This window comes from Notothenia rossii (genome assembly GCF_949606895.1).
Source record: "Notothenia rossii genome assembly, chromosome: 5".
Lineage (NCBI taxonomy): Eukaryota > Metazoa > Chordata > Actinopteri > Perciformes > Nototheniidae > Notothenia > Notothenia rossii.
In genome coordinates, this window is record NC_136903.1 from 26,524,736 (window position 1) to 26,543,331 (window position 18,596).

At 40.8% G+C, this 18,596-nt stretch overlaps 1 protein-coding gene across 1 annotated transcript in view; it reads right to left on the bottom strand.

Annotated features, from left to right (window-relative positions):
• The window catches only part of LOC307039933 (DNA topoisomerase I, mitochondrial), a 51,276-nt gene that overhangs the window by 13,408 nt on the left and 19,272 nt on the right, over nucleotides 1-18,596 (bottom strand). Inside the window, exons 2-11 of the mRNA XM_079682387.1 lie at nucleotides 14,888-15,007; nucleotides 14,029-14,116; nucleotides 13,808-13,926; nucleotides 13,596-13,711; nucleotides 12,267-12,388; nucleotides 9,179-9,301; nucleotides 8,850-9,037; nucleotides 7,561-7,705; nucleotides 5,252-5,395; nucleotides 4,593-4,778 (exon numbers count right to left, since the gene is read on the bottom strand). Coding sequence (XP_079538513.1) covers nucleotides 4,593-4,778; nucleotides 5,252-5,395; nucleotides 7,561-7,705; nucleotides 8,850-9,037; nucleotides 9,179-9,301; nucleotides 12,267-12,388; nucleotides 13,596-13,711; nucleotides 13,808-13,926; nucleotides 14,029-14,116; nucleotides 14,888-14,952 — 1,296 coding nt within the window. The 5' untranslated portion in view covers nucleotides 14,953-15,007. The remainder of the gene's footprint in view (nucleotides 1-4,592; nucleotides 4,779-5,251; nucleotides 5,396-7,560; nucleotides 7,706-8,849; nucleotides 9,038-9,178; nucleotides 9,302-12,266; nucleotides 12,389-13,595; nucleotides 13,712-13,807; nucleotides 13,927-14,028; nucleotides 14,117-14,887; nucleotides 15,008-18,596) is intronic.

Below are 18,596 nucleotides of genomic sequence, written 5' to 3' on the forward strand. Positions count from 1 at the left end.
GAAGCCATTCCTAGAAATATTTGCACAAGCTCAAATAACATTGGACAGTACCTTAATCTGTGTTTAAAGTATGCTACTTAATGTAACTCAATGTCAAAGTATTTCAATGATTTGGGGCCGGGAAATGCGTTAAAAAAAGGGTACGGATATAATAAGAAACGCTATTTCCACTTTGATTTACAGTGCGTCTATCATATTAGCTATTCTGTCTTTCCTCATATCTTTTCATTATGTTTTAATATCTAATGATTTCTGATGCTGAAAAAGCAGAAGCACTGATTTATAACTGCACATGAACAACGTTAATTTAATTAAATGCCTAAAAAGACAAGTTATGTGAGCAAAAGCCCTTTGCTTTTCTTTTACCACGAAGGAAACCTAAAACTAAGTAAGGGTTTAAAATAAGGATGAAAGAAAAGGATTCAACCGTATTTTAAGATTTGACAAACAATGGTTTCATAAATGCTGCTGCAAAGATACAATATATAAGAAATAATTATTCCTATATACTACTGAACAGTTATATGGAGTATGTGCTGAATATTCCAAGGGTTGTAACGGACAGACAAATTAAAGAAGCACAGCTACAGGAATCCAATCTAAAACTGTGCCTCGAGGACATTTCTCAGTTCTCTCTGCTCCAGGCTCTGTGCGTGTCGATATGTGTGCAAGTGACCTTCTCTGCAGGAACCAAAAGGGCGATGCCTAGAATATTATACTGAAATACAGTGGATTTGTATTACAGAGAAGTAGAGCTGCAACCATTAGTCAACTAATCAACTAGTCAGTTGACAGAAAATAATCATTGGCTATTTTCTAGGGAAGCTTCCTTATGTTTGAATAACGGTGCGTTTAAGCTCTTTACTTTTGGGCGAAGGTAAACTATAAAGTTATGTTTTCAGTTCTAAATGTGTAAAAAGTAGTTGACTAATACAGTTGGAGGGAAACGTTTTCACAGCTAAAGAAATTAGATGGTAGAAGGAATGGGTGCTGCAGGAGTATGGGGTGAGGGGGTCTCTACTCAGGGCCATCCAATCTCTGTACTCCCAAAGCGAGAGCTGTGTCCGGGTCCTCGGCAGTAAGTCGGACCCATTTCAGGTGAGGGTTGGCCTCCGCCAAGGCTGCGCTTTGTCACCAATCCTGTTTGTAATATACATGGTTCGGATTTCGAGGCGTAGTCGTTGGGGAGGGGGTCTACAGTTTGGTGGACTAAGGATTGCACCAATGCTTTTTTCAGATGATGTGGTTCTAATGGCTTCATCGGTCTGTGACCTTCAGCACTCACTGGATTGGTTCGCAACTGAGTGTGAAGCGGGGTGTAACGGTTCGGTACGTACCTCGGTTTTTAGGTCACGGTTTGGTTCGGTACGTTTTCGGTACAGCAGAAACAATTATCACAAAACATAAAATATATATATATATTTTTTATTATTATTAAACTGTGAATAATGTATTCTCTCAAATAAATACAAAATATAATAAAATAAACATTAAGGTGCAGCATTTCGATGAACTGAAATAATCTGTATTTGAACTGTACTGTACTAGTACCTAAGCAGCCATTGACATTATTAGCTTGACATTATGACTTGCTTGTCATTATATTTTCATGTTTTTTTAAAGAAAAATGAACTTGCATGCCGAAAGGGCAGATCTGCTGGCACTAACAATGTCTCCTGCTGTGGAGAAAACCCTCTCGCTAGGGACAGAGCAGATACAGCCAGGTAGCGCTTTGCTAACATGGCAACATAAAGATATTTGGCGTTCGTAATAGCTTTGGCTCGTTCTGAACTTTTTGCAAGTGGTGGAGGCTTAAATGCTACAGTAGCGGGAGTTGGGTTTGCACTTCAGTCTTTTTTCTTTTGGTATCGGTGATATTCACGTTCGGGTGATGCCTTTTCAAATGAGCGTGCAAGTTTGATGTATTGCCAGCCGTGTAACCAATTGTAGATGAACAATGCCGACAAACAGCTTTGGTTCGGTCCACCTGTCTTTGTCCGTCATCCTTGTACGTAACTGCGAAACCAAAATGTTCCCAAACCGGAGACTGCAATGATGGAGGATTTTCGAGCTCAATTTTATCTGCGTTTGCCATTTCGACAGTTCCTCAAATTACTGACTAAATTTGAACGCATCCCTGTGACCAGCTCTCATAGTATGCCTCTCGTCCAATGAAATGACTTGGTCGCTCTATGACGTGTTGAAATTGCACTGAACGCTGCGTTCCTGCAGCCCTGCCCGGAGCATGGGCTGCAGGAACATGCTACTCGAACGCTGCGACGCAGCATCTGAGATTACTTCCAATACGTTTTTCACGTTCTCAATTTTTTACGTTTAACTTTATATTCATTCGGCACACACGTGTGAAGGGCCCGTACAGAGTAATTTTGGTATGGGTATGTATACCGTTACACCCCTAAAAGCAGCTGGGATGAGGATCAGCACCTCCAAATCTGAGGCCATGGTTCTCAGCAGGAAACCGATGGACTGTCCACTCCAAGTAGGGAATGAGTCCTTACCCCAAGTGAAGGAGTTCAAGTATCACGGGGTCTTGTTCTCGAGTGAGGGAACAATGGAGCTTGAGATGGCCCGGAGAATCGTAGCAGCGGGAGCGTTACTGCAGTCGCTTTACGCACCGTTGTGACGAAAAGAGAGCTGAGCCAGAAGGCAAAGCTCTCTGTCTACCGGGCCATTTTCGTTCCTACCCTCACCTATGGTCATGAAGGATGGGTCAAGACCAAAAGAACGAGATCGTGGATACCAACGGCCGAGATGGGTTTTCTCCGCAGGGTGGCTGGTGTCTCCCTTAGGGATAAGGACAGAAGTTCGGTCATCCGGGAGGGACTCGGAGTTGAACTGATCCTCCTTCGTGTCGAAAGGAGCCAGTTGAGGTGGTTAGGGCACCTAGTTAGGATGCCACCTGGTCGCCTCCCTAGGGAGGTGTTCCAGGCACGTCCAGCTGGGAAGAGACCAAGGGGTAGACCTAGGACCAGGTGGAGGGATTATATATCTTCACTGGCCTGGGAGCGCATTGGAATCCCCCAGTGAGAGCTGGTTGATGTGGCCAGGGAAAGGGACGTTTGGGGCTCTCTGCTGGAACTGCTAACTCCGCGATCCGACCACGGATAAGCGGGAGAAGATGGATGGATGGATGGAGTATGTGCTCATGTGTTTCATTGTTGGAGTAAAGCAGTGGTTCTCCCGGGGGACACAGAGGGATGACAGGGGGGGCGCGAGAGACCAGGAGGAAAAATGGTTATTATTAAAAAAAAAAAAAAAAGATTAAAACAATTGAAAATCATAATTTCAAAGATTATTGATTCGAAAAAATAATATGATACAGTACTATTAAGTCTGGGTCTCTGTTTTATTAAAGCTTGGCTCTGTGTGTGTGTGTGGATTGAGCCATTGTGTGTGCGTGCACGAGCGAGAGAGAGAGAGCGGTCCGGTACCGGAGATTGTTGTTGTTAGCTTCTGGTGCTAGCGAGCTACGCTAACGGATATAAGGTTTTTTTTCCAACAACAAAGTGGAGGAGAGTCCTCTCCTGTCAGACTGAGAGACTCAGTGAGCTAAATGACTCTCAGTGTTATCTCAGTGGGTCTCAAACGTTTTGGTCACTATTAATGTAAACAATTATTTCCGAGGCACACGTTTATATGATCATTATAAAAAAATAAGAGAATAAAGGAAAAACAGGTATGAAATACTATATGACAGTAAAAAAAGAATAAAGTTTAAAAGGAGAGTGATTTGTAAAATATCCATAAACATTACATTACATTGCATTTAGCTGACGCTTTTATCCAAAGCGACTTACAATAAGTACATTCGACCAGGAAGATACAACCTTGAAGAAAACAGAATCATATAAGTACATCAGGTTTCATAGAGCCAAACATTTCAAGTGCTACTCAACTGGCTTTAGATAAGCCAGTCCTTTATTAGTATATAAGTGCTCTGTTAGCAGTTCTTTGTTAGTAATTCTATCGCTCGAAGTGGAGTCGAAAGAGATGAGTTTTCAGTCTCCCCCGGAAGATGTATAAGCTTTCTGCTGTCCTGATTTCAATGGGGAGCTCATTCCACCATTTTGGAGCCAGGATAGCCAACCCACGTGTTTTTGCTGATGGGAACTTGGGTCCCCCTCACAGCGAGGGTGCAGCGACTCGTTTGGCTGATGCAGAGCGAAGTACACGTGCTGGGGTGTACAGTTTAACCATGTCCTGGATGTAGGAAGGGCAAGATCCATTCGCAGCATGGTATGCAAGTACCATTGTTTTGAAGTGGATAAAGAAATTGTAAATCTGTTCACAGTTCTGTTTCATATGGGTGTTGAGAGATGTATCCATAGATTTCTTCATTTTGCTTCAATATTTAAAAACAAATCTTCCCGGAAAGTAATCAGGTTACATTCCTTTTATATTCCGATACTCAGATAACATTTATTTTTACCTGTATCTAGTAATCGCAACAGAATACCGGTACATTTTTAAAGTAACCCCTTCCAACCCTGATGGGATTAATATCAGGTATTATACTTCTAGCATTGTGACATCCATGTGTGAGTACTTTTGGCAACTTTTTGTTCCTTTACCTTCTTGATGACGGGCACCTTGTTGTAGTAGCGAATGCAATCTTTACCCAGGAAGTCGAACTCCACCACACACTCGCTGCCGTCCAGTTTGTCGTGGAGGGTGATGTGCTCCACGCGCAGGGAGCAGCAACCCACCGTGTCCGCCGTCTCTCCCTCATCCTTCTCGTTACCAGCTCTCAGCGCCAGCTTTTTTAGTTCAGAAGATAGAGATAGAAACACATCAAATCCACACATACTCATCCAGCACCAAACATTTGCCAATCATACTCAAGAGTCCTTAGATAGGAATAAAAAAGAAGTAAACAAAGCTGAATCTGAATTTGAATAGTCTTTGGTACGAGCCAAAAGCAATCACACACTCAATCTATCATTTGACTCAATGCAGAGAGAGATAATTAGCTTGGGGTCGCTGGAAGAAAATGGCTACATATAATCCATTTATCTCATTGCGAAAGATCTTCCATCCAGCTATGTGAGAAGAAAGAGAAGGCAATCAAGACGCATCGCATCGATTTCCAATACGTGGCTCCTGGTATCAGACCTGAGCACTTAGGATAATCTGTGAAAGTTATTTCTAGCACTGGCGTGTAAACATAGAAATCTGGGCATCTTGATTGCTGTGTTCGCACGCAGAGTTGTTCCTTGACCACGGCTCAGACCTTGTCTATGAAGTAGAGGGCCACGGCTCTTTGTCGGGTTTGCATCTGTTTAGATTTCAGATCCTGGTCGTACTGTTCACGGATGTTGCCCACGCATGACTTCAGTTTGCGGGCAACTTCATATTTCTCCCAGTCCTTTTCTCCCTACAAAGGATGAAAGTAAGGAAACAAGGAGGGACAAAAGGTATAGAGAAAGAGAAAAGGAAAGAGGAGACATGAAGTGAGTTTCTTTGACATAATTCAAAATGGTTATCGTGACATTAATGCTATGTTATATCACACTACTTTAATGACAACATTACTTTGCTTGTTTACTGCTGGTTATTTATTGGGAGTTTGGACCAAGGCGATTAAACGCACCATCGGTGAACACGCACAGGCCTATTGTCATGGAGACTAACAGTGGAATAACTTAACCTTTACACGTGAAAGATGGAAAGAAGAAAGAAAAGGAGTGATGTTTTGGAGGAGAGCGAAAAAGAGATATGAGGGAAGTGGGGAAAAAAACAAAGATGTCGCACATGTCTTATTTAACACACATAGGGATTGCCATTTACTCTCCAAACAAAACCATAATGGCATTTTAATAATGTACAACCAATAAATAAAAGAATGTAAATGCACATTTCCTACACAAACAGTTCTGGCTTATTTAACCGTGAATTTCTAAGAAAAAACCCCCAATAAGAGCCAGGTTCACAAAGCCTTTTTCTTTTTAAAATTGATTCCAATGAAAACAGAGCTCATGCCATCGGAAACTATGTGCCAAGCGTCTTTTTCCTGAGGCCTCTGCCTTTTTTGTGAGGCCGCTCAAAGTTGAAAATACTACAACTTTTAAGAAAATTGAATAAAAAGCTTGTTTTTGGCTGTGCTGGTCCAAAGAACAATATTATAACAAAGACTGAAAAGGCATTTTGTTTTGGAGCAGATTGGTCGAATGGAGAGCGGATGTTGCTGCCTGTGCGTGTGTGACTTATATCGTCCTCCTCCCTCGCTATATGGCTGTCAGACCGAGCGGTGCCTACCTCATTCAAACAAACTGTGAGAGCATGAAGTTGTTGCTTATCGTGAAAAAACTGTGTCAAAAATGTTTAGTAAAAAAAGATCCATGCTAGGCTGTCGTACAATGGTGGGGATACGTTGTAGACATATTGTGGTCATAAAAACAATTAAAAAGACGCTATGTGGACACAGGCCCTCAGCTTCAAACAGAAGCACATGTTAGACTTGGGTTAAAAGGGTTCAATTGGCCTTCCCGATTCCGTTAATTTATTTGCAAAGTAAATGGCAAACCGTTGCTTAACAATTAAATAAATCTATACCTTTATTACAGAATGAGCATTAATTGCTGTGCAAAGATTTACACTTTACATTTCTTCACTTATTTTGTGTCATGATTGCATTGGCCGTATTTTCTAATGACTTGATTGCCAGTTTAGCTTAATACATTTTAGTGCAACTTGTTAATTTATCTCAGTTGGAATGCAGGGTGTTTTAGCACCAATCATTACCGCGTGCTCAGTTTGTGAGTGCTCAGCAAGATGCTGGCTGCCAATAGGATTTGCCAATTGGCAGACACCGAGCTGTCCTCCTGAAAACAGAGTAGCTACTAACAACGGCATGCTTTTCAAATGCTGTGAATTAATTCGTTTAAAATAAAAAAACTGATGAAAACTGATTCTGCATGCTCAAATATACCTTTTTTTATTCCATAATTAATTTTTCATTAAAAAATGCTGGTGCCTTGACTACCCATATGTTTTATATTTCATCAGTGTTGTCAGACAATGTTGTTTGGTTAATTAAATAAGACAAGAAAAGGCAAAAGCCAAAAATAAGGGCAAGTAGTTTGTTTTAAAAACACCATAAATGTCAGATGACATACCATAAGTATATTAGTAGTTTTTGTTTAATGAATGGTTGTTTTTCAACTGTTCATGTCAGCTAGTCATGGAGAAAACTAATGTTACTTGCCTGCGATACCTAATTGAATTTAGTGAGTAACTGTCATTTCTGTCAAAATGACAGTATTGTTAGGTGGCCAGCAGTTGAGTAAAGAGACTACTATGCCAATGATTGACTGCTGATGCATTCAGGTGCTTCAGGACCATATGTGTCCATTAACTGAGAAGACCATCTAAACATTTATTAAATCTTGATTATAATTAGAGATATCAAATCCACACCATAATACACAAATGTTGCCAGTCTCTGCACTATAACAATCCAACTGCTAATTAATATGTGTTCATTTACTGGAATGGTAATGTGGCATCTGCCTGTTGCCCGTATGTAGGAGGACAGGCTACCTTGAGTTTAGAGTTGGCATTGAGCATGATGTATTTAATAGATCCCTGAATGTTCTCGGTCCAGCTGGCCAGCCATGTCACAGTGTTGTCATGACGAACCTCCTTCCATTTGTGACCAGCAGGCGCCACAGGGACACGGGATCCTCTGTCAGAGAAAGAGACAGAGCAGGAAAGAGGGTGTGTGTGAGCGTTGAAGTACAAGCTAGAGCATACTAAAAAGAGACTGAAGTCAGAACTACAAACTAAACCCAGAATGATGGGAAAATAAAGAGCCACTTTCCTTTAAGTCTGGCAATCTGTTGCTACAATGTGCTAGACACAGCATTTCAAAGCGCTATCCATTTAGAGGTGCTGAAATTGGCTTTAATTGTATTTACTGTTGACTTTGTCATATTGTATTGCCCCGTTTGTGTGTGCTCTTATCTTTATAACTGGTTATCAGTAATAAAGGGGCCCTATTTTGCTCATTTTAAGGTTTCATATTTGTATTTTTTGCCTCTACTGAAACATGTCTCCATGCTTTAATGTTCAAAAAGCTCTTTATTTTTCTCATACTGCCTGTGCTGCAGCACCTCTTTTCACCCTCTGTCTGAAACCAGAGCCCAGTCTGCTCTGATTGGTTAGCTGGCTGGCTCTGTTGTGATTGGTCAACCACTTAAATATGTCCCACCCCTTAGCCTATCACGTAAAATGTGTTGGAGAGCTAGCCAATAGAAGTGTGAGTGTTACATAGTGATGTCATTATGTTACGGAAGTAAACAAAGGAGTCCAAAAGAGGAGTTTCGGGGGGTTAGGGTTGGGAAACACAGGTATTTGAGCACTTGCAGACCATTTACATGCACCGACGTATATAATACTACAGGAAAGCGATAACCCCAAAAGCGTAATAGGGCCTCTTTAAAAAGTTTGATAGTCTCTAAAAAGGTCTTTGAGAAGAGCTGATCAGATGACGCATTGATTCTGAATTAAAATGTTTCCAATACTCATCTGCTTGCTATTCTGCCTGCTATTTATGCGACACAGCTGATACACACACAGACGCACACACACACCTTACCAAGCACCGCAGAGTTTTCCACATTAAATGAACCTATAGACTTTATATCAACCTATAGGCCGGCATTTGTATGTCCTCTGTGGTCAGCCAATCAACGTTTAGCCCTTGAGATCCTTGCTACTGTGAGTGAATAAGTGATGCATAATTAAATCTCTTAAGTGATTTACTGCTTTAATAAACCATATTTTGGATTTCCCTTAAAGAAATTATGTTAATTGTGCACTGCTCTCACTTCATGCAGTTGATGATGACTTGCTTTGGTAGGATCCTTGTCTTCAGCATGCCCTGTTTGGGGTGCTCTCCTCTGCCCCGGAACAGCCCTGGAGGTTCAATCTTAAAGTTACCGATGCGCTCTTTGTGGTGGTCCAGCAGACAGTAGCCGTACTCATCAACAATCTTCTGGTTGGCCTCTTTCACAGCCTAAAACCAAAAAGATATGAGTTATCCAGAACCTAAATGATCCATGCTGACCTTCTTTAGACACCAGGAAGGACAGTACTGTGAGTTATGGAGACAACAGCATTCAAATGCACAGTACAGATTAAAAGGCCAGCATGTTACCAGTTTCTCCTCTTTGGTCATGAGCTTCCTGGCCTCCACCCTGGCTTTATGCATGGCGAAGAGCTCTGTAAAGTTACATTTGTCCAGATCTTTGATCAGTGTCCTCTCCTCATGGGTCATTTCCTAAAGAGACACAAGCACACAGATTCAACACCGAGTATGGCAGCGCTTCAGGAGTCTTCTTGAGTGATATATGTATAAAAACAGGGACATCTTTTAGTGATAAAAAAATTAATGTAATCAGCAAAAAAAAAAATGTATCCTCAATTAATCTTTCCTTCTTTTGTGTGCTATTTCAATTTATACATCTAAGTGTCTGCTGCTTGACTTCTCAGATGAATCTAATGAAAATAATTTGAAGTAGCAACCCAAGTTTACTGTGTCACTTAGAAATAATTGTGTGAAACTCGTTTTGTGCGAGGTACTTGGGTACGGAATACCTCAAACTTGTATTGAACTATATTTGGGAAATATGGATGGAACTATACTGTACATGAAGAAGATAAATATTCTCCATGCTGCTGGAAAGAAGGCTATCACTCAGAACTGGCTTAGGATTGATGCACCGGACAATGCTGAACATTAGTGATATTCTAATAATACAGAAACTCACTTAAGTTATGGAAGATACACTTCTAAAAGGCAGAGGGAAATGGTTGGGATACATAACAAAAAGGAGGCATAAACAGTACGGTTTGATTGTAAAGTAGACTCTCCCCTTTCCTCACACTTTCCTCACGTTTCACTGTCTGTAGCAGTAGCCTATAAAGAAACCAATAAAAGTAAACAAATAAAAGAATTAATTGCTTGAATAATGGCCACATTTTGCATATTCTTATCCACAGTCCAATTGTTATTTAGTATTAGAGCTGAGAAATACTGATAAAACAAATTAAGTGTCCACCATATTGACCACATAAAGAATGCACATTCTAACACTTCCTCTGTGCCGAGTCAGAATCCTGAGCTCAGGGAAGAAAGAGACAATTCTGCTGCTTCATACAATTTACTAGGAGCTATTTATACGCAACCTTTGTGCCTCCAATAGAGCATAATACAATAATAAATCATAAAACCAAATAAGACAAGCATGATCAAAGCACATCCGTGACCTTCTGTCTAATTGTTCATCCTTATGGAGGCTGAGCGGCAGAAAAGGGTAAAAAAGCTGAATCGTTATGAAAGGCCAGAGTGAAGCAAATTCCCCCGAAGAACTGCAGTGCCAAGCGAGCTAAACAAACAGGCTTGACACAGCAGAGCGGAGCAGCTGAGTTTCAACTATAATTGTCAACTTTCTACTGTTATTGAACAAGGGGTCACCCCATCAAAGAGGTCAAAAACAGAGCGAGTCAGCGGGGGCTTTGTGCTTCATCACGGAAGTTTCTGGTGCTAAAATGTCAGGTCAACACAAATGGATTTTGAATTGAATTGATGGGGAGGAAAGCTATTGAAACAGGAACTGGAGAACAACAATTACTGTGTAGAGCAACAACTGTGTTTCAGGTGACGATTCGTGCGGGCATGTTGTTCTCCAGCGCCAGGTTCTAACAGCGATACATGTTAAATATTGTACGTAGCTTTGATTGTGCAACTGTTTATATAAATATTTGTATTCTATTCCATTACATTTCATCTTTCATAGCACATTTTAATTTATGTTTATATTAATATTTAATTCTATTTTATTTGATCTTTTATTCAACATTTTTATTTTTAATTATTGTTACTATTAATATATGCTTTCTATTTCATTTTATTTTCATTACATATTCTAACTATATATTTTTTGTCTATCTTTTTTTTCTCACATTATTAACTTTTCATTTAATTAGTCTTTCATTGGAAAACATTTTTTTTTTGTTCATATTAAAACCTTTACTCTATTTTATATTATCTTTTTATTGTCTGTTCTTACTTCTTGTGTATATAGAAATATTAATACGTAATTATTTTATCATTTTAATTAAAAAATAAAGCAACTTTCATAGAACCCAATTTCCCAAAGTATAAATAAAGAATACTAATTCTGATAAACAATGAACCGGGCTTATTGAAGGACATCTTGATGTTGTGTTCACACATCGCTAATCAGTAAAACTGGTGAGCCTTATCGTTCTCAATTCAAATAGAAATCACAATAGAAGAAAGACTTATATGGTCTAACCATAGACAAACAAAAGGGCGTCTAACCTGAAGAAATCCATTAAAGATAATAAAAGGAGTCATGGAGGAAGCTTCTCAGAGCAGCACTGATCCAGTCCACTGTCGCCTAGGTTCATATGAGAATCAAAAGCACACACACACACCTCTCCACAAACACTCCGACAGTGTGGACCCTCAGTCAGTGTGCGTATCTAAGCATGACTGACACCCGATGGTGGGCGGGCACTGAGGGCAGTGGAGCGCGACAAGTTTTTTTCCAGCTATAATAAAACAGTTTAATTGGATTTGTTCATATGCAGGGCAGCTACTTGTAAGGATTAGCATATCAATGCCTTCACACAAATCATATTTTCAAGTGCATTGAGCACTAAGCAGCGCAAAATTAATTCTGCATGATATACCTCGGGGCTTGGCACGGTGCATTCTGCGCACAGAGGACATCCTGACAGACGACAGCGCAGGTACCAGCACCAGTCACACACACACACACACAGATATTCTACAATACACAACACAGAGCTAAAGACCACTGATACTGTACTTTGATGTCATCTAGATACTGTTTCTGATTTCTCGGTTTTATTCCTCTGTATTAACAGTTAGAGTAACTCCATTAAAAGCACTCATCTACATGGAACATTACAGGTGTCAAAGCTCCCAGTCATGATTGTAGCAGCATCAAGGGAAATGTTGCCGGACAGAAAAACAATGGTTCACATTACCAAATGTCACTTTGAAAATTAATGTTGTTTTATTTGAAATTGTAAAAGGGCTTGTTTTCATTTAGATGTCAAATTCACTTTATTTATTTTGTACTGCTAGGGATAAAGCTCTGAGCTGAAGGTGTCAGTTCAGAAGGTCAGTGAGGTGAGGCTTCTTTACCCCCACGAATTTAGAAGATCTATGACTTTCTTTCTCGCCTTACCTTCCTCCAATCTGTAAAGAAGTTCTCCCGGAACACCTTCTTGGTGGTGTATTCATGGTCCAACATCTGGGCGAAGAACAAGCCCACCTCCTCGGCTGCCAAGCTCAGCTTCACCTTCTTTCCTGCACACAGAAAACACATGTTTTATTTTATTTAACCACCAAGTTGGCCTTTCTACCCTAACGTAACGTTTGCGCGCTACCTGTCTCACTCTTTTCCTGTCTCCAGCTTTTCCTGCTGGAGTCCGCCGCTTAAAGGTGGGGGGCGCGGACCGGCCATAGAGCCCATAGAGTTAAAGGTGTTGGACTGTAACCTGTAAAATCCATAGATTTAGGAGGTCCCCTAGTGGCCGTTAGCTGTAAAAATCCATAGATTAGCCGCACCGTTATATAAGCCGCAGGGTCGAAAAATGGGAAAAAAGGCGCGGCTTATAGTCCGAAAATTACGGTACATATTTCCAGCAAAACAACAGTATCATTTGCCTGTCCCATTTGATCCAAATGATACAAAAGAGGCCAAAGAATGTGGAGGGAAGGCTATGCAATTTCACTTTTTCTTGAACGTCCAACAGGCTGGATGTTGCCATAGCATTTTAAAGTCGGTTGTGTTTTGTAAGCACTGAAAGGAGGCGAGCGAATCAGCATAAAGCTGTGTTAACGAGCATAAAGCTTTGAATCGGAGGAATACAAGTTATTATTGGATTGTTTTACAGCTGTTATGCACAAATCAACATACACATCCACAAAGCACTGCAGGTATGTGCAAGATTTTGCTTTTTGTTTTACAAATATAAAGTTATGTGTATTTTTTGTGTATTGTTCTTTTTTCTTATATTTGTCAAGGTATATTTTGATGATCTGTTGTCATCACATTTTTACTTTTGGTTTTATCTGCCTCCCCTTAAAGGTGGGGCAGGTAAGTTTGAGAAACCAGCTTGAGGGCACTAGAATTTGAAAATACACAACCGGAAAAAATCTGCCACTTCCTTACAGAGCCCCTCCTCCAACACACACGAATGCGCCCATGACCAATGAGGGCACGAGATAAGTTTGTGCTCAGATGGAAGGCTGACAGGCAGGTAGGCCATCCAGTTATTTTAGCCGGTACAAAAGGTAAGGGAAAGAACCCACAAAAACCGTCCAGAAGTGATATTACTGTATAGTGCTTGAAGTGGAGCGATTTGATTTGAATAGACTCTACAGCAGCGGAGAGGTACCAAGATATTTCAAAATTGCAGTCATGAGTGAAGATATGTAGAGAGTGGATAAAGCCTTTCAACCACATTTCAATAACCCTTTCTGACACATTTAACTTCCGTGCTCCACTGACCAGCGTAGTAGAAGTGAACGTTGTTTGGCAGAGGCTGGTACTCGGGGGGGAAGAAGGGTCCATTGTGCTCCAGGAACTTCCATTTCACGCCATCTTCATACTTCTCCTCCTCCCACCTGACAGAAAGCAAGATGATGGGAAAAAAGTGAGTGAAAGCTCTCCGGTTGCCCCCCCGGGTAGCTTGTGTTTGAATGTGTGTGTCTTTCCCCCACCATCTCCAGCGACTCTTCTCCTCCTCGTCCTTCTTTTTGACCCTCGCCTCCGTGATTTCTTTTTTTGTCTTCTTAGGTTTTTGGGACACCGGGTGCTCTCCATCATCTTTCTTTACCGCCTGTTTCGAGAACAACTCGACATGTGAATTCAAAGAACTCAAACTCCGTCAAAACTTCATAAAGCAGAGGGGGGTATTACTGATGAAGACAGAGTGCTTTACCTTTTCTCTTCTCTTCTTTGACTTCTTTCTCTGATCTTCTCCAGCACTTTCTTCTTCCTGCCCATTTCTCTTATCTCTCTTCTTTGATCTGCAGGCACCCAGAAGACAGACAGAATACTAGTAGTTAGTTATAATTCTTACTGGAGGTGCATCATTTGGAAACAATGACAAATTGCGAACATGTTGACTGACTCGCAATTTAGTGTAGAATGACACTTCTTCCTGCAGTGTGTTATATATTCTTTGTGTGCCTGTAAAGGGTCTGCTAAGGCTAAAATCCTCTGCTACACATTGTAAGTGATAGGCTATGGGTCAGGAAATCTCTAGGCAGTTGACCGATCACAACTGAACAGACCTGGCCAGATAACCAATCAGAGCAGACTGGGCTCTGGTTTCAGACAGAGGGTGAAAAGAGGCAGGCAGTATGAGAAAAATAAAGAACTTTTTGAACATTAAAGCATGGAGACATGTTTCAGTAGACACTACATACAGATATGAAACTGAAAATGAGCAGAATAATTCCCCTTTAAAGAGGATTTATACGAAACAAAGAGGTTTTCCTAAGACTGTAGAGTACCATTTCTCTAAAGCACGTCAATACTTTATTCTTATTTAGCCTTTAACAAAGTGTGTGCTTCCTGCTATTTGAATCTTGCCCTAGGTTGCATTGATATTTTGATAAACAATGATATGAATTGAGCAACCCTATAGCTAACACAGTATGGAGAAGAAAGGAAGATGGGAAGCTGATAAACTATCAAACATCAACATGTGTTTTAGATAGCAAAACAACTTTCTACAAGTAAAAAGTGCTTTCCTTCCGGGCCAATCCACGGCTTAAAGAGCTGATCACACTTACTTGGGTGTAGCAGTGGAGTGTGAAGCGCCTTCTATGGGCTCATCCTTAATCCTCTTTCTTTTCATGCCTTTCTTCTTTGCAGCAAAGTCATCATCCTGTGGCTCCTGTTTCACCGATTCCCTAAACCCCAAAAATTAAGAGAGGACATATTAAGTTGTTGTCACTAATATTGTTAATGGTTGCTTTTAATAATGAGGAGTATGCCTTGTAATGTAAATCTATCTTGCCATATTTGAAAACACACAGCATATAAAAGACTGTAGCTTTGAAGCATGGAGTAAAATAGCAGTCAACCTTTGAACTCTAGTGACGGTAACACTTTTTTAAAATTAGAACATTTAAAAATATTTACAATTTAAGTCAGATTGACCGAACATATTTTGAAGATTTTATTGTGTATTTTTCTAAATATGGTCTTAGAAGAGCCGACTTGGAGGCTGTTGATTTTGAATTAGCCCCTTTTCAACATGCCAACAACAAGGAAGAATAAAAGCTTAATGGCCCTTTTACACAGCCGTCTGCCACACTGCCGGCTACAGAATAAGAAGAAAATAACCCTGCCATGTGGAATAGAGGGAAAAAAGATCCTTAAGCACAAAAAGCCAAAACACTGACCACAAGAAATCACATATGATTATGGTTCATTAGGGAACATTACCGACACAGTAATGATAGAGATAATTACAGCTATTAGAAATTAAAAGGAAATTACACAAGCTTGTATTTCCCTGCAGAGTGGGGAATCAGTGAGTAGGGAAATGCTCACATTAGGAAATCAACACATTAAGAGTCACCACTGCTGCTAATAAATAAACAAGTCTCCTTTCCTGCACATAGCAGATAGGAAAAGGGGGAAATGTAAAGCACGTAATTATCAAACTAGTTTACTGAACCCTAATTACAGGCAGCTAAAGTAACAACTACACACTTAGTATGCTCCTAGGGAACTCTCAGCACTACATACTACAGTATGGCCGACCCCTGCTGGCTTTAGATTGAGAGTAATGAGCCTTCTCCCAGTTTCTCTGCTCTCTGACCACAGCTGAGTTTGGATTTAGCTTTGATTGACCTCTTTAGCAAATAAATGTTGGACTTCAATGGATAAAACAGAGGGCAAAAAGGTCACAATAATTGGAATTCTTAAACAGGCCCTATACTGCTCTTTGGGGTTTCCCCTTTCCTGTAGTTTGTTATAGATTGAAGTTTCTCTCCCACTCACTCCCCTCCCTGCCTGCAACGCCTTGATTGTAGTTCTTTGTTTACTGCCATGACAGTGACATCACTACGTAACAATCGCGCTTCTATTGGCTAGCGCTCAAACACATTGTACGTAATAGGCGGGACACCTCTAAGCGGTCGACCAATCACAACAGAGCCGGCTAGCTAACCAATCAGAGCAGACTGAGCTCTGGTTTCAGACAGAGGGTGAAAGGAGGTGCTGCAGCACAGGCAGTATGAGGAAAATAAAGAGCTTTTTGAACATTAAAGCATGGAGACATGTCACAGTAGAGGAACAAATTACAAACTTAAGGTGAGCATAATAGGGCCCCTTAAAAATAAGATAAAAGGCAAGGTAAGTCTTAATTGAATTTAAACTATTGTTAATAGTCACATTAATGATGGCAGTTGTACAAACAAAGAAAAGACGGTGACAGGTGGTTACATTTTCATGTCATCACTGAATCCATCACCTCTCATTTTCATTCTATTTCTACTTTTGCATTTATCCAGCAACTCCAGTGCAATTTTAATGTTAAGCCCTTTTGCTATACGCATGGTACATTTTCTTCTACCCAGCTCTTAAGTGCATGAAAACTTTATTTGGGATTTCAGTGCCAACTACACTTATACAACACAAACAAGTGCATTCATACTTAGAGTGCTTATTCCAACTTTCATGTCATTATTCATAAAGACATCGTGCTGACAGAAGTAAAAATCGTCCTTTTTTTACATTTAAGCGCAGCAGAATATGGGCCAAAGACACATTGAGTAAATTGGTTTCAACAGGTCCCATTTGCATAAGGCTTTGTGCGTCAGCTCCCATCGGGGACGGAGGGATTTTTTAATATGACATGTGAATGCAGAAACCCTGCTGCCTGCCTCCAGGTGTCAAAATTAATCAAGGCTAATCAAGGTGATTTTTTAAATGATCTGCATCAGCCTGATCCGATCCTTGGCTTAACGTCAGCTGTCACACAGCTGTTTTCAGTCGAGCAGCATTCATGCCCAGCATTGCAACGAGTGCAGCATGAATCCCCAACGGGAGGGTTTAAGATTTGTCTCTCCTCTACTACACTGAGCTCCTGTGTGTGTAAGAGCAGGTGCTGCACTCTGCGCCCGGAGAAACACGACCAAACATAAACGACAGCATTACCCAGTATAAGACTGTTTATTTATGTTACCTCATTTATGTGAAGTCGTTTGCAGAGCCATTCCATTGTCTAGAATATATATTGGGTCAATTTGAATACCTTTAATATACTAAAGAGTGCACTGTGCAACTGTATAATCTAGGAACTGGACTTGTTATCAGCAGATATTACATGAAATGACTCGGAGCGGCAGGCGGGGCGAGGGATTGAGAGAGTCCTTCTTAAGTGTGGGCTGTTGTCAAGCTGTTGAGTTCAAGTGCTCAGTGTGGAGAGAAGGAGAAAAAGAGTGTGTGTAGAAATGGTCGTGTTATTTTGATATAATGCATCACTGAGCACAATCCATAAAAAGCTAAACAAAAGGAGGTTGGGTCACTGCGCCCATTGACATTTACGGTCAGTGCTTCTAATAGCCTTATGTTTCTTCTGTAACTCTGCTGCCCCTAACTTTCCTCCCTGCATGAAACCTACTCAGCTCGCACATTTTCCACCTGAGCCTTTCTTCAAAAGATACTCCCTATGGGAGAAACATAAAAAGACATAATTTAGCACTTTTTCTAACCAACATTTCCTTTAAAATGTATTTTGTCACATCGGTCTGGGTCCACGTCTGGGAAACAATCCATTAACAGCTCAGTAGAAACGTGCTGTGAGACAGATTTGACACAGCAGGCCTTCGGCCAAAGTCGTCATCCCAGAAACACCCTGCTGAGCATCAAACTATTCAAACCATGCATTCTCATGTATTACTTCCTGACAAGCAGCAGATATTTGTCTTCATTGCAGGGTAAAATACATGTTCTGTGAGACAGCTTAACACGTTCTATACAAAGGGAATGGCTCCCATCCAGGGCCCTCAAACATCTAAACGCAATAAACCATTTCCATCAAATTCAGGAGGCATTCAAACAAAGAAAAGAATAGTAAGACTTGGGATATTTCATTACCACTGTATCTTGTAAGTTTATCATCCCAGCCTTTAAGGGGCCCTATTATGCTTTTTAGTGGTTTTTCCCTTTCCGGTTGTGTGTTATTTAGTTCTATTTCGTATATGGCTTCGCCCTCTAAGGCTATCGCTATTGGGCAATCCCCCTGCGCCCCCGCGCAGCACTGAAACACTTGTAGTCCACGCCCACCCGCAAGGTGGGCCCCACCCTCGGGCCTCCTTCCGGTATAAATAGGAAGGAGGCCCGGCAATCTGCTCCCTCTTTTTTTCAGCAAACCGGCACAGTTACTGAAGCACAGCAATTGAGAATCATCATGAGCAACAACTGCGTCCGTGATTGTCCCTCATGTGGCTCTGAGTTCATAATGAGTTATGACCTGCAGAGATAAAA